The sequence below is a fragment of the Pongo abelii genome, chromosome 2, assembly GCF_028885655.2.
Source record: "Pongo abelii isolate AG06213 chromosome 2, NHGRI_mPonAbe1-v2.0_pri, whole genome shotgun sequence".
Taxonomy (NCBI): domain Eukaryota; kingdom Metazoa; phylum Chordata; class Mammalia; order Primates; family Hominidae; genus Pongo; species Pongo abelii.
This window is the reverse complement of record NC_085928.1, coordinates 71,042,503-71,065,923: the sequence shown is the minus strand read 5'-3', so window position 1 is coordinate 71,065,923 and position 23,421 is coordinate 71,042,503. Positions and strand designations below refer to the sequence as shown.

Sequence of the window (23,421 nt, the reverse complement as noted above, 5' to 3'; positions counted from 1 at the left end):
ACAGCCATAACTGATTTCTAGTGTACTCTTTCATTTATTCAGTAGAAGCCACTCTCCTAATTCAGGCATGGAATTCTTAGGGACCTGTTCCATCCATATTTTATCAGAATACAGTCTCTTTTCTATTTCCCACAATCAATAAGTTTAGATACTCTTCATTATTCCCTGCAATAAATAACTATTTTTTCCCCTGATTAGGTAACTAGAAGAACTGCTCAACAGCCAGGAGGATCAGAGGCTGTTCCTACTCATGGAAGCAGATAAGGACAGCATTGTCAGTTTCCTCACCACTTTGCATCTATCTCAAAAAGAAGGTGAAAATCCCAGCTGAAAGCATACAGTCAAAGGCACCAGTTTTAAGGAATATAAGACAGAACGTTGAGTTGGGGCTTGTTTGTCATTATTTCCTACTAATCCCAAACCAAGGACCTCTCACCATTTACCCATTCCATTATTTTTGTCTTTTTGTTCCTTTAGAGACAGGGTCTCACTCTGTTGCCAGGCTAGAGCACAGTGGCACAATCATAGCTCACTCACTGCAGCCTTGGATCCCTGAGCTCACTCGATCCTCCTGCCTCAGCTTCCCCAAGTAGCTGGGACCACAGGCGCTTGACACCAGGCCCAGCTGTTGTTTTATTATTATTATTTTTTTTACTTTTTACAGAGATGGAGTCTTACTTTAGTGCCCAGGCTATTCTCAAACTCCTAGCTTCAAGCAATAATACACAGTTCTAAGTCCTGTGGATATAATTTTCATCAAGACAAGACATGAGCAGTTTACATTCCAGAGGGCAGACAAGAAAATACATTGAAATATAAACAAATTGGAACACTTCGAGAGTGATAGTGATGTGACAAAAAATAAGCTGTAGTTAACTAGGGAGCAATTGGGGGTTGGGAAGTGATGTTTTACAGAGGGGATGAAGGAGGGCCTCTCCAAGGAAGAGAAATTTAATCCTGAAGAGAGAGAAACAGCCATCTTTGGGAATACCTTGGGGAAGAACATTCTGGAACAGATAGTTAGAGGGTATCACTGCCTCCACAGCCTCTTTTCCTCTCCTGTGGATACTTTTGGCCTGGGTTTTATGTAGAAGTAACTCTGTGTGAGCTTTGGGGCCAGAATCAGAATTCTTTCCCCACTTCTTCCTTCCATTTCTATATTTTCTCCATCCTTTGAATAAATCAACTCCTGAGACATCACTCAGGCACACACACACACACAGAAGTAAATGCCTTGGCTTGGAAGAGCCAGGAAAGGTCATAGGCATTGATTATCTTTCTGACCCAGGGCATAGTGTTTACATTTTCACTTCTACTTATCACTGCGTCTCAATGATACTCCTCTGTGGGAGGGAAGCCAACCCTCTGTAGATAGGTGTTCCCACTGGGGTTTCTTCTGAGGATAAGCTGACAAGTTCCAGTGCATTGAGAGATGCATGACTTAGTCCAGATTAGTCCATTACCTGGCTGGGGCTGTCCACTTTCTACTTTCAACAGACATTATCAATCCATTCCAGCACTTTCTCCTTCTAGGACATGACATCATGATTTACATAGTTTAAAAGCTAAAGTTATAAAACAGCTAAATAGAGATACTTTATTGAAAAAAAAATTCCCCTCCAATGTTAGGGGGAGAAGTCTCTCATAGTTGTATTCAACATATGAATACCTCAGAAAATATTTTAGGAGGCCATTTATTACATAAGGTAGGTACACATTGTGTGGGGGAAAAATGAAGACTAGACGAAATTCTTAGGGCTATTTTCCCAAAAGCCTGGAAGAAAGGGTCATTTTGTAATTAATAATGAGTCAGAATCTATAACAGTGGTTTTAAATTATTGGTCAATCTAACAAAAAATATGACAGAAGACAAAATGGGGGTATTAGATTGCGTAAGAGAGTCACCCCTTAGAGGCCTCTTCAGAGACTATTTTGCAGGAGCTCACAGGACAAAACTAGCAGAACAAGAAATTCCCTTCATCCCTTCATCCAACAAAGAAACCCTTGAAAAAGAAGAAAAGGGATGTGGCTACTCAGGCCTTAGAGATGGTCACTGTCATCTACCTATATCTTGCTGTTAAAAATAACTAATTTACTTTCAATATAAAAAGATAGCATTATAGAAAATGTAGTTTAAAAAGTAAAATGTACAAAGTAAAATGTAAAAAACTTATAATTCAACTACCCTAATAGAGCTTTATAAATCATTTCTCCCTACATTTTATTTTGAAAAGTTTAAAACTTATGAATACATTGAAATGAGGACCAACAATATGTAATCACCACTCACTAACATTTTGCCATATTGATTTTCTCCTTCTCTCTCTCTCTCTATATATATATACAGGTTTTCCCCATATAGCTGTTTATAAGCAAGTTGCAGACATCATGACTCTAATAGTCCTGAATACTTCAGCATGTACCTCCTAAGAACTTTGTTCTACAAAACCTCAATATCATTTCTCATCCAATAAATTTAATATTGATGTATTATTATTTACTATAAAGTCAAGATATGGTTTTCCCAACAAGGCTGTTTCCTTTAAAAAAAATCTATGTTGTAATCAAGGATCATGCATTTTTAATCTTTTTGTTTCTTCAGTCTCATGTAATCTAAAACAGTCTCATCACATTTTGTTTCGTCTTTTACAGTGTGGAAATATTTGAAAAGGTCACCAGTTTTCTTATGGTTTTTAAAATTTTGATTTATTTTCTTTCATATTTTTGATGCAGTTTTAATTACAGCATACTCACAATTTTCAAACCTGTCCTTTTGTACTAAATATTATTAACAATATAGCACATAAGCATTTTCTACGTTGCTCCATAATCTTAATCATCATTATCACCTTTGACAGGTTTAAAATGCCCCACCAAAAGAATGTATTAGAATTTAATCACCCTTTAATGTTAGGCATTTGGGTTATTTAAAATTGCAAATTATATTGTATATCATCATGAACATCTTAATGCAGTTAACAGGGTCCTTTTTTCACATTCTTAATACATACTGTTTTTCAAATGCATGTTGCTGGTACTAAATCATAGATTGACTAAATTTTTTAAAATGATTATTGTTCACATTAAAACAAAAAACAATAAGACACCCTGAAATTCACTGTTGTTTTAATTTTAGTTTCTTTGACTCAGAGGAGTTGCTATTAAATAAATTAACAAATGTATACGAAATATAAGCAGAACACAAAAGGAACTGTAACTCCAGAGTTCTAGTGTTGAGACTGACACATTATGCCCCAGTCTGAGTGTGAGCTGGTCAGCTTCATGCACAGGAGAAGCCTATGTATGAGAAGTGACTTACATTCTCAAGCTTCACAGTCAATGCCGACCCAATTAACCACATAGGCTTTTGGTCTGTTAAATCTTTGAGGACAAAGACATCTTACTCCCTCTGTATCCCCAGCAACCTATGCTTAAAACTTAGTAGATATTTGTTTTATATTGGTCGAGCTTTGTCTGGCTTCTCCTATCTATCCTAGGTCCCAACCTTTCCATCTCCCATGGCCAAGATCCCAACATACACAATCCTTGGGACATTCTAGCCATCTTTAATCCTAGACAGAGCTGCAGCTCTGAAGTTCTGTCTTTTGCCTGTCAGGTTAAGCCTAGTTGGATTCCAAGAAAGGAAAACTAGTTAAGATTCCCTTCATCTCTTCTCTTTTCCTAGCCAGGAAGCTTTCTGGTTTCCTCTCCTTTGAGCCGTCTTGGTCCTCTGAGACCTGCAGTCAAAACAAGAAGCCACTGAACTTAACAGAACTTGACTGTGACAGCACACACGTACCCTTCTCACATCAAAAACAAAGAAAAGAAAAAGTAGCTCCAGCCTCAAGGATGCTTTCATAAGAGGACGTTGTTCCCAGACCGAACCGGGTCTGGCTGTGTGTTCTTGTGGCCCAATAACAAGATGCAGACAAACTGGAAAAGAAGAGAGTTTATGTCTGTAACCAGGTAAAGGGAGAAGGTCAGAGATAATTCACCAGACCAACTCACAATTGTAAAGTTTTTCCAGTGCTTATATATGTTTCAAACTATATACCTACATGCAGTAACATACTTGCTGATGTCTACGCTTGATTAATTTTGTTGTAACTAAAAGGTAAGAGGCCAGAATTATCCCCTAAATCTACTTAACCTATGAGGGCCCTGGTACTGGAGTGATTACTTCTATCTTATCTTACCTACAATTTGGGTATGGAAAGTTACTTCAAACCCCCCAGAAATTTATTCAACCCAAGATGGGTCCCAAGGAGCATAGGACTATATTTATTATCTTGACTTACCCCAGGTTTCAGGAGAAGCCTGAGCAAAGCTCTTACGGAACATGTGTCATTTCTGGCTTTGGTGCCCGGGCATCAATTTCCCTAGGTTTAATTATTAACTTAATGTGAAGGCAGATGCTGTGGAAGTTTGCCTGTATAACTGGAGTGCTATGGAGGCCTGTCTGTGTGACTGTTAGGAAGAACTGGCCTGCCACACCACATGGTGTTGGTGAATGCAGCGGCATCTCTATATGCTTGTTCATTTAGAACCCCACTGTAGTACTGACTTGGAATTCCACTTAACACATAGTGCTAATTATTCCATCAATTCCTAGCTGGTCTTCTTTCTTGTAATTGGCACCTCCTACCTAATGAGTAAGGATGAGTAAGAAACAAGTCATCCTCTCTGCACCTTGGACAGCAACCTCAGCATAATGCCCTCAGGCTGTTTTTTTTTTTGTTTGTTTGTTTGTTTGTTTTTTTCATAGTTTTGGGGATTCCATGACATTGTAATACAGTTGATTCTCAGTATGGGTAAATTTTATATTTGCAAATTCACCCACATGCTGAAATTGATTGGTAACCTCAACATCAATACTTATGGCATTTTCACAGTCATTCACAGGAATATGCAGTGCACCAAACTATTTGAATCACCCAATGCATGCATTTGCAGTTGAGGTCAAAAAGGGTGATGCCCTACCTTTTGGTTTCAGCTCTCATATTTGAATGTGTCCTTTTCTCAGACTATTTAACACCTGTACTTTTGGTTGGTGGTTTTGCAGTTTAAAATAACTCCTATACATAATACTAAAGTGCTGTGTCATATTCCTAAGTGCAAGAAGGCTATGATGTGTCATAGCCTTCAGGAGAAAGTACACGTGTTAGAGACGCTTTTTACAGGCGTTCGTCAGCTCTGATTTCAATATTAATGAGTCAACAATATGTAATAATAAAGTGTTTTTAATCGAACATATACATAAAATAAGGTTATGTTGTGACTGGAGGGGTATAGGTAACTAACGCTGTATTTTGCTCTAGAAGCAGTGGTTCAGTATTCAGTAATTCAGTGTTTGTGGTGATTTTATAGAATATAAGTGCCGTGAATAAAGAGAATTGGCTGCATCTACTTTTGTTTTTTGTTTTTGAGACGGAGTCTCGCTCTGTTGCCAGGCTGGAGTGCAATGGCGCAATCTCGGCTCACTGCAACCTCTGCCTCCTGGGTTCAAGGGATTCTCCTGCGTCAGCCTCCTGAGTAGCTGGGGTTACAGGTGCATGCCACCACCTCCGGCTAATTTTTTTTTTTTTTTTTTTGAGATGAAGTCTTGCTCTGTCGCCCAGGCTGGAGTGCAGTGGCACCATCTCAGTTCACTGAAACCTCCACCTCCCGGGTTCAAGCAATTCTCCTGCCTCAGCCTCCCGAGTAGCTGGTATTACAGGCGCCCACCATCACACCTGGCTAATTTTTGTATTTCTAGTAGAGACGGGGTTTCACCACGTTGGACAGGCTGCTTTCGATCTGTTGACCTTATGATCTGCCCACCTTGGCCTCCCAAAGTGCTGGGATTACAGGCGCCCACCACCACACCTGGCTAATTTTTGTATTTTTAGTAGAGACAGGGTTTCACCATGTTGGCCAGGATGGTCTCAATCTCTTGACCTTGTGATCCGCCCACCTTGGCCTCCCAAAGTGCTGGGATTACAGGCGTGAGCCACTGCACCTGGCCTGTTTGTTTTGTTTGTTTGTTTGTTTTAAGATCTGTCTTTCCAAGTAGAATTTAAGCTCTGTGAAAGCAGGGACTGAACCTGCACAGTAACATGGCTACATCCCTACTGCCTAAAACAGTATCTGACAAATAGTAGGTGCTCAACAGATATATGTTGAATTGTACTGAACCAGAAACTGATCAAAGATATGGACTATTTTTCCTTACTTCTGTGCTACTAGTTTATAGCCAGGCTATACTAGTACACTGTGAGCTCTTAGTAAAAGTTCAATAAATGTATAAAGGAATGAATGAAGAGACTATGAATGTCTTATCCAAAAATAGCAAGACCTGGATTTCAGCAGGAGCTTTTCATCCAGGAACACTAAGTACTACTCTGCTGCTATTTTGTCACTATTGCCTTATTTGTAACGTTAGCCTTAAGACAGACTTTGGTTCACAGCTTCGATCTTTGATGTATGATTGCACTGCATTCATAATATGCTCCAGATTGCTTGCATCTATAATATATTGAAATTGTAAAATGCACAAAAGCTTTTCAATGCCCAAAGTGCATAAGAAAAAGTAGAAATCTGATGTAGTAATTTAATGCATATCTATTGTTTTCCAAAGTAAAACATATACACCATCAAAGTACCTAGATTTTAACTTAGCCAAGCTTAAAGATGTTTTAAGACAGAGACTTTGTCTGTTTGTTTCAAATATGCCATTTAAGAATAATGTAAACCTGTTTGATGCTTTACAGCTTAAAGCACAAATTAGTTTTTTTGTGTGTTTTTTTTTTTAAGAGACACTAGAACGTTCATGTACTCTTTCCATGACAGAACTGAAAATTGATTTCTCAATTTAGCCAGGCTGTTTTGGCCATGTTTAGATGCAAAAAGAGGGGAAAAAAAGAATGCTGTGGCTTAAAAGTTACACAGGAAATCTGAGGAGTTATAATAATGGTTAGCTTTAAATACAGTAACCCATAGGAGAATACTGAAAAAAGGGATGGAAAAAAAGGATGGCAAAGCTCATGAAGTTCCCACATATTTTTCTTTTGTTCTATTCATCTCTAAGACCCTCCTAGAGCTGACAATGACTTCAGAGAGCAAAGTGAAACTGCACTTGCAAAAGTTATATCAGTGAGAAGATTCTAACAGTAAGCGAGCTAACTCAACCCCCATCTTGCCTTTCCCTTAATTATTGTTGGGCTATTGGGCCAAGCTAACTTTGGAAGACATTTAGGCTACAATTTAAATGATAATAGGCCTTGCCCAAAACTCAACCACTTTTGTAAAGCTAAAGAGAGACCACCAGGCTAGGAGGAGGAGAGGGAGAGGAGGCTGAGTCCTGCTAAGGCTCAGACATGCATGATTGTCAGCCATTATTCCAGAGATTCTAAGACATGCAGTTTCCCCAATTACACCTGCAAGTAACACCACAATTGTAGACTGGCCTTTTGAGATAGCTTTTCTATTTGCTTTCCGTGTCTGACACTCATGGTTCCCCCTGGATCACCAGTGCCCCCACTCCTGTGGCCCCACCCAGAAGCAATTTAGTCCTCAGGAAGACAGCTTTGGCCCACTATTTCACCTCTGTCCCAACCAATCAGCAGCAAGCACCTGTTACCTGGCCACTCCCACCCCTTCCCTTAAACTGTCTTTGAAAAACCCCTAACTTGTGAGCTTTGAACGAGATGATATGAGCGCAAACTCCATCTTCCACGTGGTATGGCCGGCCTCGTGTCTATTAAGCTTTTTTTTTTTTTTTGAGACGGAGTCTCGCTTTGTCGCCCAGGCTGGAGTGCAGTGGGTGATCTTGGCTCACTGCTAGCTCCACCTCCCAGGTTCACGCCATTCTCCTGCCTCAGCCTCCCTTATTAAGCTCTTTCTCTACTACAATGCTGTGGTCTTTCTTTATGCAGTGGGCAGGAAGGGCAATTACAAAAGGTTTCTCTATGGTAACACATCCCAAAAATATTGAGAGCCAACTATACATTGCACACTTCCCAAGCACTAGAAAAAAAACTATCTCTGCCATCCTGAGACTTAAAGTTCTAATGCTGGAGATACACACGAGAAATTAGTGCTTCACCCTGGTTGTATATGAGGAGGGAATAGTAGAGAGGTCGTGAGAGGGTAGAGCAGGAACATCTCACTTGTCTGGAGGGATAGGAAAGGCCACTTGGAGCAAGTGACTAGAAACTAAAACCAACCAGAGCAAAGAACAGGAAACCAATTAAGGAAAAAAGGCAAAGAAGGACATTACAGAGAGGGAAAAACAAATGTGAGGATCCTCTTCAAAATTGTGAATATTTCCCTGTGGCTTCTCAAGTACCACTGCTTTAGCATTAAAGGCTTTTTATGAGAACCTTCATTAGAAAGCTAAATAACCATAGAAATTCTGACTTGTTCATTCTTCTGTTTCTGGTACTGTAACTGAACCAGACTGGTACTGGTACTCTCTGATCCAGACCCCAAGAAAGGGTTCTTGGCTCTTGCACAAGAAAGAATTCAGGGTTAGTCTACAGTGCAAAGCGAAAGCAAGTTTATTAAGAAAGTAAAATAAAGAATGGCTATTCCATAGGCAGAACACCCCAAGGGCCGCTGGTTGCCCATTTTTATGGTTATTTCTTAATTATCTGCTAAACAAGGAGTGGATTATTCATTCCTCCCCTTTTTAGACCATATAGAGTAACCTCCTGATGTTGCTATGGCATTTGTAAACTGGTGGGAGGGTAGCAGCGAGGATGACCAGAGGTCACTTTCATCACTGTCTTTGTTTTGGTGGGATTTGGCCTTACTGCATGCTATTTTATCAGCAAGGTCTTTATGACCTGTATCTTGTGCCAACCTCCTCTCTCATCCTGTGACTTAGGATGAGTAGTCATCCTAAGTAGTGATGTAGGATTTTTACTCCTTAGTTCAGCTAAATCCAGGTTCTTATCTCACAACCAGGAAGAATTAGGCACATGAACACATTGAAGAGTGAGGAGGGCAGAATTTACTAAGTGAAAGGAAAGCTCTCAGCAAAGAGAGGGGTCCTGCAAGCAGGTTTCCACCTCACAAACTGAATACCAGGGTCACCACACAGGAGCCAAAGAGGCCAGGCTGTTCCCCTGAATAAGATGTTTGTTTCTGGTGGCTCCACCCCATTCCCCTAGTGCATGTGGGCCTCCAGTCCACTGCCCCCTTGTCTGCACAAAACATCTGTTGTAAACACTTGTGGGGCGGGTCAGATTTTCCGGGGACCCTTCCCTATCTGCCTAGCCATTTCTCTGCCTCCTGCTTCTATCATTAGAGTACCTTAACCTCCTGGGAATGCAGCTCAGAAGGTCTCAGCCTTATTTTGCCCAGTCCCTATTCAAGATGGAGTTGCTCTGGTTCAAATGCCTCTGACAGCACCCTGAATTTGTTATGACAATCTGCAGGTTTATTGAAGTTTTATTTATTGAAGTAATTTATGTGGCCCTGCCTACCTTTCCAGGCTTGACTTCCAGCACTGTCTGACCCTCCTCTCCACGCACCTTTGGAAACAAAGTATACCTTTATATTGCCCTGCCCTCTTCTTAAATTGTCTCACACTGCATGGTCCGAATCAATGCCCCTTCCACTGAAAAGCCTTCCCAGGCTTAGCACAGTACATCCTCTTCCAAGACAAAATTAGTCTTTGTAAAATATCTTTAAGCACTCATCACAGATATGTAATGGTTTTTTGCATTATCATATAAGTTCTATAACAATAAAGACTGTATCTGACTCATTTCCCTGTTCCTGGTACAAATGGGGCAAAAACTTCACACACTTTCTCTAAGGTTATCTAGGCTGATGCTTCTCCATTCTCTTGAACTGGATCACTATTGTCTCCAAATATGGTAACAGGTTTGCTGCCTCACCATCTACTGACCTACCTACCTTATTCAGCATTAGGAAGGGGTGCCAGTTTGCTTTGGCAGGGGGGTGGGGCTCTTCTCAATGTGAGTTTAGTTTATAAATTCATGCTTTATCTTTATCTCACTGAGTAGAAAAAAAAGGATATGCCAATCCCTTGCTGATGACACATGGCAGCTTTATATAAATATTTGTTAAATAATCTGAATATACAATGAATGAGAAGTAAGTAAATGTTAAAGTAAACAGCTTACAGATTCCCATGTCTGCTTTTAATGTTAGCATGTATTAAAGTTCCTGGTATTTAATATGTGTTAAATAATATTTTGTTAGATGAATGGCTGAGTAGCCAACAGAAATCCAGATTTGGGAGTTTTTGCCACTGGATTGGAAATTATGGTGATTTGAAATACTGAGTTATTTTTTCGACTGATCATGTTTTTACCCCTGCCAAGTTGCTTGTGTCAACAAATCCAGGTACCAAACATATGAGCAAAATAATAGCCTTGCATTCTCCTGGGAGACGGAGAAAGTCTCAATTGTTTTATAGTTCAGAGTTGAACTGGTATGATTGGGAATGTCTCAATTTTTTGGTAGTCATGTTCTTCATTCTTTAGCTTTGTATCTTCTCAAGTTGAGTAATGTGCTAAACTGAGTAGTAAATTTAAAAAAGGATTTAAGAGAGATCATTATAAAATGAATTGTTTCTTCTTTGTAAAATACAGGAAGTTTAGTAGCTTTCTTGAAGTCTCAAATGAGAATTGAGATGTTGAAGATAACATCTACTCTTTTGCTATTAAGTGATGGGCTAAGGGCAATTTACTAATGAAATGAACAGGCAGGAAACAGGCCATTGACTACAGAAGTAATTACAAAAAAAAAGTATTTCTTTTTATGTTAGTAACTGCAAACCATAATATAAAGAATCCCTCCCAGTTGAAATATTTATAAGTAAACAACAACTGTGAATCATGTTTAATAGGGAAGCATTAGTTTGCAGAGTTGGTGGGGGAAGAGGCACAGACAGTGCTTTGAATGGTTTCATAGAAAAGTTAGTTTGGACAAAGTTGTATCAGGCAATAAACCAATATTCAGAAGTTTGGTGAGGTTTACAAATGACTAAAGTGATAGGCAGGGTTAAGGTTTAAGAAATATCCCCATGTACTTCCAAAAGTATGTTCTTACATAATGCAAAATGATCCACTAAAAAGGGGAGCGGGAGAGGGTGCTTTATAATCAAGTACATTTGAGGAACTGAGTGCAGACAGGATCACAGAGTTGAAAACAAGCAGCCTAGAGATGCTACCTAGCCTCTGGTCTCTATTTCTTTTTTGACTTGCTAAATAGTTTTAATATGATCTTAAAACTTTTATTAAAAACTGAGGTATTTCTAATGCTTAGAATAGAGCCCAACACATAATACATGCTCAATAAATATTTGTTAGATGACTGAGTGAAAAAATGAACTTTTACATAAAATTATGCAGTCAAGCTCCTCCTCAAAAAATGTACTAAAGTCCTATTGTGGTAACATCCCACATAATTATGCCTTTTAGATGGGGCAGGTGATTTCTAGTTCACTATGGTCTGTATCCTTCCTTAATATCTTACACCTGGCCCACTTTACGCCTTTATGTGCCTAGCCTCTATAAGAGAATGTTTTCTTGGAGAATCACAGAGAAAATTATTATATTAAAGGCTTTTGAAATCCTAAGCATGTCTATGTGTACATATGAAAGTATCTCACGTCTAGATCTAGAAGTGAAATTGCTGATTCAGTGGTATGCATAGCTTTAGGTTTTCTAGATATTTCCAAATGGCTCTCCCATATAAATTTACCAACTTACATTTATACCTTAGTGCTGTCTGAGAGTTCTCACTTTTTCACACCCACCAATGCTTAGTATTAGTTCATTTTTTCTTTTGTAATGGTACAGGCATTAAATGCTATCTTACTAATGTTTTAATTTGCACTTCTCTAGTTGATGAGGTTGAACATTTTTCATTTATTTGTATTTCTTCATCTACAAATTGTCTATTCATCTTGAGTCTATGTTTTTAAAAATTAGATTGTTTCTTATTTATTCCTTCGTATAAGTTAAAAAAATTTAGATATCAATCCTTTGTCAGTTAAATACATGACAAATATTTTATCCTGCCCTATAACATTGTCATTCAACTTTGTTAAAAATATTGTTTTGTAGGTATCATCTACTCCAGCATTGCTTGTTATTTCAAAAACATTAGAAAGTAGAGTCTATCAATAGGAAAAGAGTTAAAGAAAATCTGTTATGCTAACATTAATATATAGAAAGCTATATAGTTACTATGATTATTAAATCAATGTAAGTAAATCTTAAAAACACAGTGTTATATGAAACCAGATTTCAAGTGGATATGCATGGAATAATTTGCACAATTTAAAACACAGAAATCTATATAGCTATAGTTTATGGACAACTACTGTAGTAGCGATAGGACACATCCCAAGTTCAGGATAGTAGATACTACGGGGGGATGGGGAAGAACATGGAATGTGAAGGGCTTTGATTGCATCTTATTTCCTAAGAGTGGATGGAGGGGCACCTGAATCAAGATGTCAGTATGTCAACGTGTTATATTGAGGGCTTATATAATATTTTGTTATATTTTGTTTTTATCCTTTTTGGATGTTTAAATCACTTCATACATGTTCTTATTCACATACACATCTATACACACATTCTTCAAAAAGAGCTGATGAGAACACATGGTATATAGTTAATAAGCTACAAATTTCCTATTACTTAAAATATAAAGAAATTAAATATGGGGTGGAAACAGGAAAGAGTACTGTTTAATATCACTTATTCAGTGTTTCCCAACATAATATCTATGAGGCTCTCTTTTCTATTTTTTTCTTCACTTCCTTGAATCTGGGTTATGCGTGTTCCATAGAATGCACCTTGAGGAATGAAATTTCTGTAAGACAAAAAAGCTCAGAGAAAAGCAAAGAGAAAATAAGAAGCTCAATAAAGTTGATGTCAAACTGAGTGTCGATTTTGACAAGACATCAAGAATGAGTTGGAATATCTTACCTTTCTTAAGTAGCAATGGTGTATTAGTAATTCATTTCACAAACCAGTATTCTTCACACTACCTCACTGTAAACATCGACTCTTCAAGATACCTTGTTTTGAGAACTACTTATGTAGATAAGTAGATATAACTTTAAAAAGTTAATAGGGACAATGCCATATACTATTATTCTTCTTTAAAATCTGTAACTTTATAAGAGAAAAACATACTATTTTAAAATAAAAAGTTTATTTCCTTAGCAAGTGCTTCATTGCACAACTATTTTGAGCTCAGTAATTTTCTTTCCTGACCATAAACTACATTTCTAGTGAAATAAATGGAATTATCAGACACCACAGGCACTTATTTTATTTACTCACAGGACTAGAATGGCTCAAAAATAAACATAATACATTGGACATTGCTGTGAAAAGTACACAAATTGCCCTTCTAGGACCTGCATAAACTTCATTATAATTGTGGGGCAATGTTCCTAGCAATTCTGCAAAGAAAGTGTGTACTGAGGCTTATCATTTGTATAGAACTCTGTAATTTAAAAATACATTTATACATTATATTCCCAGATGAGAAACTGGGGTATTTTGTACATTGGTGATATCAACAGTGCACCAGGTAACAATTATTCTCCCAGTTTTTTTTTTGTTTTTTTTTTGAGACAAAGTTTCGCTCTTGTTGTGCAGGCTGGAGCGCAATGGCACAATCTCAGCTCACTGCAACCTCTGCCTCACGGGTTCAAGTGATTCTCCTGCCTCAGCCTCCCGAGTAGCTGGGATTACAGGCACCTGCCACCACGCCTGGCTAATTTTATGTATATCTAGTAGAGATGGGGTTTCACCATGTTGACCAGGCTGGTCTTAAACTTCTGACCTCAGATGATCCACCCGTCTCGGCCTCCCAAAGTGCTGGGATTACAGGCGTGAGCCACCATACCCAGCCTCTCCAAATTTTACAAAGGCTACAAGGAGTTCATTATCAAGACACTGGGCAAGGTCACATTCAAGTAAGTGACAGAGCTGAATCAGAACCCAGGTCAGGTGAGTCCAACTGCAGTATTGTCTTCCCATTGTAGCATGGAGACAGAAATAAAGATTCAACCATCAGGCAGCCTAGTTCTGGATTGCTTGTTCCTCTGAGCCTCAGACCCCTCCTATGTAAAATGGAGATCATAAACAGTGCTCATCTCAAGGCTACGTAGAACACAAGAAGATAATCTAAGCAAAGCATCAATGGAATGCCATTATTTTATATCCAATTTTTTTAAACATAACCTCATCGTGATTTTAATTTAAACCCAGCCAATGCTCAGCTTTACAATTTGGGGATAATATTTTCTAACCTACTTATTCTTTTGGTAAAAACTCTTCCTGAGAAATTAGTGTTTTATAGTAATCAATTTAAGAAAATTCATTTTTGTTTTTACGAGACAGTTATGCTACAGAAAACAATCTTAATTAATCACACAATAAAGGTGGTCTCAGGTATTTAGGTCAGTACAAGCTTCTGGGTTTTCGTTTTTTGTTTTTATTTTTTCCCTCCTTTTGTCCTGAGGATAATTAGTATGTTGACATTTGACAAGGCATGCTGTGACTATTGCTTGCAACTGTCAGCTAAGATCTTCTAGCTATGACACTGAAAATAAGATTCAGAGTCAAGAAACATCTTTTGAAAGTTTTCCTCCTTGTACCCAAACCAAGCATATTGTTGAAGACAACACTGGGATAATGGGAAACTTCTTGGAAGATCTGGGCATTATTGAGGCCATGTGTTCATCAAATGAGGACATATCGTGACCCAATTCTCATCACCAGATTTTCCAGGAGGCCCTGAATTTCATAAAATTCTATTCTTATTTACCTTTTTGTATTTTAGTTAATAAATGCAGTATGGTTTAATATAGAAATGAGTTTCAAATAAAAATGAGTCTTCAAGTCAAAGTTTGTCAGAGAGTCCCCATGTTTAATCCAGAAAAGAAGACCAGGCTTGTTGTATAGTGTACAGTATCCTGTGTAAGATCTATAATCATGTATGCACCTGTAACGTACTACTTGTATTATTCAAAGTTTAAATACAAACTCTCTCTCAGTATGTTAATATGACTTCTCCGTTCCTCCAAAATTGTATATGAATCCCTACTTAAGAGTTCTTGAAGAGCTCTTGACATTTCTCTGTCTTGAGTGAACACTTCTATTTAGAATCTAAAAACAGTAAGCAAAATAAGTCATCAGTAAATGCTACACAAAAGTTACTTTGTGCCCAACAGAAACTGATGCAAAACTAGCAAGATTTAGTGAATAAAGAACATATCACATCATTGCAACGGTATGACTTGGTATTGAGGACTAGAACCTAAACCAAGGGCACACTCTGGGATCCTGGTGTCTTTGTTTCCAGCATGAGGACATGAAATCTGCTGTGCTCATTGGCTGGTCTTCAGTGTCTAGCCCTGTGGCTGCAATACAGTAGATACATATTTACTGCCTGAGTGAGTGAGTGAAGGTGAGTCCTGAAATCACTGTACCAAGTAGAAAAATAATTTCTACATTTAAGGAAATCAAATGTAGAGTGTGTATGTGTCAGACACCTGACAGGTTTAAGTGAGCTTTACATCTTAATGGAAATAGTTCTGCAAATGACCACTTACAACTTACAGTTAACACTATACAAGTCAATCTGTAGTCTTTTGATTGTGTGAATCAGCACTAAAGAAGACATTCTGACCTAATCTGCATTCAACCTCAATTAATGTCAGTGACCCAGGACAGACCTTTTCCAAGCAAAGGCCAGTTATTATTAGAAGGTCTGTGAGAAGAGCACACAACGAAATATACCACAATGTGGGTGAACCCTTTAAGTTAAGGGTTGGTTGATTAGAAAGCATAACAACCACTGATAAATTTATTAATAGAGTATAAAGAGGGAAGCTGGAGACATCTCAGAGAAGAGAACGCAGATGATTTGAGAATCACTGGGAACCACAGATTTTGGTGGCCAAAGCCTTAGAGTCAGAGGAATCCAAAGTTGTCTGTGTGTGTTCTTCAGAGCTGTATCACCCCACTTTGACTTTGCACCTCAAGTGAAAAGTCCTAATTCTATTTCTACCTTTGCAAACAGGGTTATTACTGCAACTAACACTTTCCAATTTGTCTTTCAGGCCCTGCTGCAAAAAAGAAGTATGTCAGTTATAATAACCTGGTTATCTAACCTGTTCCATTCCATGGAACCATGGAGGAGGAAGACCCTCAGTTATTTTGTCACCCAACCTGGCACAGGCCTCTTTGGTCCTACCCGCTTCCCATCACCGGAGGAGCTTCCCTGGCCGGGAGACCAATGTTAGAGGATCCAAGTGACCTAAACAGCTGCTTTATGAAACATCCTTACTTTATCTTGGCTTAATAAGTCACTGACATCAGCACTGCCAACTCGGCTGCAATTTTGGACCTTCCCTACCTAAGGGAGTGTTGAAACTCAAGTCCCACCCCGGCTCTTTAGAATGGACCACTGAGAGCCACAGGACCGTTTTGGGGCTGACCTGTCTTATTACGTATGTACTTCTAGGTTGCAAGGTTTTGAAATTTTCTGTACAGTTTGTGAGGACTTTTGCACTTTGCCATCTGATGTCGTACCTCGGTTCACTGTTTGTTTTCGAATGCCTTGTTTTCATAGAGCCCTATTCTCTCAGACGGTGGAATATTTGGAAAAATTTTAAAATAATTAAAATTTTAAAGCAATCTTGGCAGACTAAAACAAGTACATCTGTACATGACTGTATAATTGCGATTATAGTACCACTGCACATCATGTTTCTTTTTTTAAGACAAAAAAAGATGTTTAAAGACCAAAAACTGTGCTGAGAAAGTATGCCCCACCTATCTTTGGTATATGATAGGTTACATAAAAGGAAGGTATTGGCTGAACTGAATAGAGGTCTTGATCTTTGGAATGCATGCCAGTAATGTATTTTACAGTACATGTTTATTATGTTCAATATTTGTATTTGTGTTCTCTTTTGTTATTTTTAATTAGGGTATATGAATATTTTGCAATAATTTTAATAATTATTAAGCTGTTTGAAGGAAAGAATATGGATTTTTCATGTCTTGAGGTTTTTGTTCATGCCCCCTTTGACTGATCAGTGTGATAAGGACTTTAGAAAAAAGCATGTATGTTTTTTACTGTTTGTAATAAGTACTTTCGTTAATCTTGCTGCTTATGTGCCAATTTAGTGGAAAAAAACAACCCTTGCTGAAAAATTCCCTCTTTCCATTCTCTTTCAGTTCTGTGATATTGTCCAAGAATGTATCAATAAAATACTTTGGTTAACTTTTTTATTTTCTGCAATAAATATTTTTAGTTGTTTTTCCCATTAGTTACAGTTTATTTCAAAAAGTCCTAAGTTAGAGAGCCATATGGACAGCCCAACTTTTTCAAGTAACATGCTTTAGCTCATGACCACAGCCATTTCTGAAAGGCATATTAAAAACCCAGAGGTGCTATGTTGTCTCATAGAAAAAGTACTATCACAAAGTCCATTCAATTCTTTTTCTTCATAATTGAAGTTGAGACCTGATAACTCCAGATGTTTACTCAGCAAGTGGGAAGGGAAGAGGGAATATTAGCTTAAGCAAAAAATAGTCTGGGGGCAATTTAGTGAAGAGATAAATATTTCTGCAAAATTTATCCAAAGGACGTAAGTAAAAATAGCTACTATGTTGTCTCTGTATTTGCAAACAAATATGGTGGCCATGTTATCAGTAGTGAGATTAAGACTTGGGATTCTCAAAACTCAACTGCAGGAAGTATCCTCAGGATGAATTCATAGCACCTTGGGACCTTGGGCCATCAGGAACTCAGAAGATTGTCTATTTGCAGAGGGGAACATTGGTTCCTAGTACTCAGGGCTGGGCCCCAAACAGTAAAATGTATTTAAAGGTTCTATGGTGGAGCTAACTGTGACTTATTTTCTGCTGTGACTAATAAAACTCATACCTGCATCTCATCTTTGGCATCTGCAGAACTCTTCCTACCGTGCCTTAGCTCCCACAGCCCAAGCAATGTGCTTAGAGACACTAGAAATTATTTCTTTTCAATATCCGACTAAAGAAAATCAAATGTATTTCCTCATTTTTCCCTACTCCTTAAATACCCTTCAACCAATAGACCATAGGAAAATACAAATCAAAGCAGAAATGAGTTTTGGGTGATCCGCATTTCCAAGTCATAAGGCCAAAGTGGTGTAAAACCTGGCTCCTCCTCCTGCTAACTCTCCTTGGAGAAGTTACATAAACATTCTGAATTCTCCATTCCCTCAGGCAGATGACAGGTTAATTGTGCTACCTGTCTCATAGTGTTATGAGGGCTAAGAGAAAAATCCATGCGTAGGACATAACAACAGTGCCTGGCAAATGGTTAACTCTCCATACATGTTAGCTATTATGACCACCATGGCTATGACCACCAGCATCAACATCATCATGGTTGCTATATTTTGTTTTAAAAATAAAATCAAGTGTGCTATGCTTTCCATTCCAGACATGGAAAGAGAATATTAAAAAGTACATGGGCAAGCCAGACTGTGTTGTGGCATGTGGTAGAAATCATTTCTTTCAAAAAGAAATTATGTAAGAGTCTTTCCCAAGTACTCAAATGTAAAACCATGAATTCAGGGGAGTAGCAAAAGCAATTCCATTTAGAATTGGAAAGAGCTACTTTCAAAGACCTTTGCTTTTCCTCTGGATTCCCAGGGGCAAATTGAGATAATGATCTTGATAGCGACAATGATAAAAACTAAAACTTCTGCAGCACAATTTATAAGAAATTGTCACTCATATATATAATATACTTTACATACTTTATGCATACTACATATATTACAATGTATACCCTATATATCAATTTATTTAGTCCTCAAAATGCAGTTCTAATCATCTTCCACAATGCTAATCTCCAACCCAGTAGTTAAGGTGTGGCTGTAGCCATAGAACAGATAGAGTGGGTAACATTATCAATACCAGGCAGCACAATGAATACTCACTTCCCTCAGGTATGCAGGTCTCCTTGCTCTTCACCTGTACCAGGTATACCCCACCTCAAAGTCTTGACATTTCATGATTCTCTTCCTAACACACTCTCCCCTGAAATAGCTGCATGATTCAAAATCCTCATTTATTTCCAATTTCTGCTTAAACATCATGTCTAAGGTCTTTCCTGACCATATCTAAAAGTACAGTCCTCCACCCAGCCCCCCAGTGAATCCATTAACCTGCTTCATTTTTCTTTACAACACTTAGGATTATCTGACTTTTCAGATTTGCTTTCTTGTTTTCATCAGTCTCCTTCTGCAGTATTCACCAGGAGATCAGATATTCTGTTTTGCTCACCGTAATATCCTAGCACTTACAACAATGCTTGACAAGTGTTAGGGGTGGAAGGTATCTGAATTACCAGCAGCGAATTCATACATGTCTGCAGCAACTTCAGTTCTTGCCTCCTCAGAATAAAGAATTCGACTGAGGGGCATAAGATAGAGAAAGAGACCGAGGCAAGTTTCAGAGCAGAAATGGACATTTATTTTTAAAAGCTTTAGAGCAGGAAAGAAAGGAAAGTACACTTGGAAAAAGACACCATGAAGGTCAAGTGCAGCGTTTAACCTGGATGACCCACTCCCAGTGTCTTGAGCCCCTTTCCCATAATTCTTCCCCTAAGGTGGGCTCCCCACATGCACAGTGCCCTCTTTGCCCATGGGAAGTGAGCATGTGCACTGGGTTAGAAAGTTGTATGCATGCCCTTCTGAGGCTTTCTTCCCTTTTCTGGTGGAGTGCCCTCAGAAGGTTATACTCCAACATTTTGTCTTTTAATGTGCATGCCTGGGAAGTTGCCTCTCCCTGGTGTCTGCATTTAATTAACACTTCACTGTGACAGCTGTGGACCATCAGGAGATAGTCTTTCCCTGGTGCCGGCTGGCTACCAAATTATCATTTTTAGAAAGGCAATGTGATAACTATTGAACCATAACCTGATAATTGCCTGACATTCCTGGTAGGTCGGGGGAAAGCCCTCTCCTGCCCCCTCTCCCTCGGCCCATGCCTAACTACCTGTAACACAAGTAGTAGGCACTCCATAAATATTTGCAAATAAATCAGTGCAAGCAAGAATGAATAGATGAAATGAAAGAGCTCAAGAATATTGAAGGAGGGCTGAGGGAGCCTGTGCTGCCAAATAGTTGTAGCCAGCCCCACATCAGGAAGGACTATAGTTGGGACATTAAGGGCCAACAAGACTCAGGTAACCAAGAGGAAAGAAAAGGTGTGCACATTTTACATTCAGCCTCAGTAGTAAGGGAGAAGCTACTGCTGTTGGATGGGGTTTCTTTTAATTGGAAAATGAACATCTTGAGAAGTGAAGTGGGAACTTGATAGATATTCTGAATCACAAACACTTTCATCTGAAGGAAGAAGGGAGAGGACAGGGAGGTGTTACAGTAGTAAGGCACTGGATTCAGGATCAGAATGCCTGTGTTAGAGCACTAAGCTCCGCTACTTACTAGCTCTGCAGTATCAGGTAATCCATGCACCCCTGGCATTCTCTGTATATTCACCTCTACAATGGCAGTAGGACATGAATTCAAATACTTTCATTAACCAGCTAACTCTATATGGACTTGTTCCAGAATGCTAGCTTTGCTTTCAATGTGTGCTAATCAAGACTGAACACAATAATGTACAGCATGTTGGAGGTAGGAACTGGAGCCCCATGTAGAGAGAAGAATCACTGTATTGCTGTGAACACAGTTAAGGCAGCCTAAGGTATCCATCAGCGCATTTGGCAGCTGCACAAACAAAACAACCAGGCTCCAGTGGACTAAAATCCCACAATCACTCAGCCAATTGTTACTGCCATATCATTCCCCATTTGACATTTTCCCTCTATAATTTATCCTCTTGTAAAATTTGCTTTATCATGCTCTGTCTTCAGTATCTGTTTAGATCCTAATATGTATATATAATTTCTACTCTTCCAACCTCTGTTCCAATGATAAACCCACCTTGTCAATCATCAGCTAAGGTACTGAAAACATTCTGGAAGATGATGATGCCTAGAATAGGGTCCTGGAATTTTCTACCGGAAACCAGTGACTTTGGTGAATTTATCATCATTAGATAGGTATAGGTTTAGTTATTTTGCCATTTACAATATGCAAAATACTAAAGGAACAACCAGTCTATTATTTTCTTTTGCACATAATAATAGTAAAATATGCCAAGACAAGGGGCATCTATCATGCGTTGTGAAAATGAAGACACTGTTATCTACAACATTTCTCTGATTTTCCATCACAAAAGGGAAGAAATCAGACCAATAATATTATCAATTAACCTTGAAAGGCTCAGGGTTCCCTTTTATTCTCTCCAAGTGTTGACAAGATAATCTGCCTGATACTCTTCACTGGAATCCTGCCAGAGAATCAAATCAAGTTCATACATTATTCCCAAGGCCTTTCCCCTTTGGAGTCTAGTACCCACCTCCAGACTGAGCAAAGCTCCCATTCTCCAAGACTTCTGAAGGGGAAAGGACTTATCTTCATACTTACAAACTTACCAATGCCTGAAATCACAAATTGGTTGCTGGCTCTGAGTTTTACCTGGTGCATTTATTTCATTTGCATATTGCTTAGCTATCTGGTAATGTGAGTAATGGCCAAAGAGCTGTTGGCAACTCCAGTAACTAAGTCAGTTGTACAGACCACCCAGTTCTCTCATTCATGCACTCTACCTGCTACTTGCCTTTCTTTGACCTGGAACCTTCACTGCTTTGTGACTTATACACCACTGAGTTTGTCTTTCCTTTTCCTGTCTAGTACCTTTCCTCTTCCTGTCTAGTACCTTTCCTCTTCCTGTCTAGTACCTTTCCTCTTCCTGTCTAGTACCTTTCCTCTTTAAAAGAAGTCAGTAAATCCACCAATAAAGAGAAGGTGGAGGGAAAATACAAATTCTAATTTCTTCCTTATAACTTTTATCTATACAAATGCTTTTGAAACTTTAATGTGTCTGTGAATTACCTGGAGATCTTGGTAAAAATATAGATTCTGATGCAGCAAAAAGGGCCCAGGATTTTGCATTTTTAATAAGCTCTCTGGGGATGATCACACTGCTTCTCCCTGAACTAGAGTTTGGCTTTTGACCTAGATTGTACATTAGATTCACCTTGAAGTTTTAAAATATACTACGGCTAGACCTTACTCCAAAGAATCCGTTTAATTGGTCTGGGATAAGGCCAGGACATTTTTTTATCTGCAAGTTTCCCAGGTGATTTTAATGTGTAGAGGGATGAGGATTAATATTCCACACTAGTGGGTCTCAAACTTCAGTGAGCATTAAGATTTCCTAGGGGGTTGATAACAACACAGTGTTGGTCCCATTCCCAGAGTTTGACTCAATTGGTCTAGGATGGGGCTGATAATTTGCATTCCTAACAATCTCCCAGATGATGGTGATGCTTCTTGTGGTCCACAGACCATACTTTGGAAAAATCCAAGCAACCAAACTGCTCTTCCAACATCTACCTTGCACACAAGATTTAAAAAATCAAGAAAAAAAAAGAAAAAAGAAAATCAAAACCCAAACCTAGTATTTTCATTGACTCAAACATCTTGCAAACCTCCACTCCAGGACTTTAGGCTTCCTAATACTACACCTGTAGTCTCTTGTCACTGTTGAACAGGAATCTGCATTTACCACCCACCCCCCACCAGCTTTTGTAGGATGTGGTTCAAACCTGGCTCCATGGAAAGTTTGCTGTGTATTCACATTGTTCTCTTTAAATTATTTCTCTGTTCTTCTTCCCTGGGGTCATGAGAGATTGAGAATTCTACTCCTAAGTGCCTTCTCTTTCCCTTGGCTCTGCCATCTTCCTGCTTCTGGTCTCAAGTTCATTACCAAAGTTACTTTTGCCTTTTTGAAATCTGTCTCTCCAAAGCATCACCTGTCCATTTGGCTATGTCCAGGCCACTATCCCCTGGCTAAGGAGCTCTGATGACATTGATCTTTTCCTCCAAGATTCCTCCTCTCTAGGTCCTCCTTGCTGGCTCAAGTAAGATTCAGAAAAGCAATTATTTTCTCTTAACTGGCCCTTGGGTATAATAATAGACAGTGGAAGGATATTTAATCAACAAATGTGTTGAGCAACTTACAATATACCAGGCACCATTCTTCATTCCTGAAGACACAGCGGTTACATAAGAAACCAAATCCCCTGCCATAGGGGAGCTGGCATTCTAAAGGATATGGCCAGCATTTCTCACATTCTCCACTTTTATCCAGAGGTGACTGCTGCAAGATGCACAATCAGATCCACTGAAGAACACTCCAACTCAGAGTTGTACTTTCCTTACTGTATTTCTTCTGTTTCTCTATTGTGCCCTCACTTCTCTCTACTGTGCCCTCACTTCTATTTAAAAAACTTGGATGT

General features: G+C 38.8%; 1 protein-coding gene and 1 long non-coding RNA gene across 3 annotated transcripts in view; one reads left to right on the top strand and one right to left on the bottom strand.

The window, feature by feature from the left end:
* Positions 1 to 17,280, top strand: part of GRM7 (glutamate metabotropic receptor 7) — an 884,465-nt gene extending 867,185 nt beyond the window's left edge. For both annotated transcript variants that reach the window (XM_024243985.3, NM_001131533.1), the window contains 1 exon segment: positions 16,109 to 17,280. In XM_024243985.3, coding sequence (XP_024099753.1) covers positions 16,109 to 16,158 — 50 coding nt within the window. In that variant the 3' untranslated portion in view covers positions 16,159 to 17,280.
* LOC129058537 (uncharacterized) overlaps positions 1 to 23,421 on the bottom strand; it is a 278,101-nt gene that overhangs the window by 114,088 nt on the left and 140,592 nt on the right. The window lies entirely within an intron of this gene.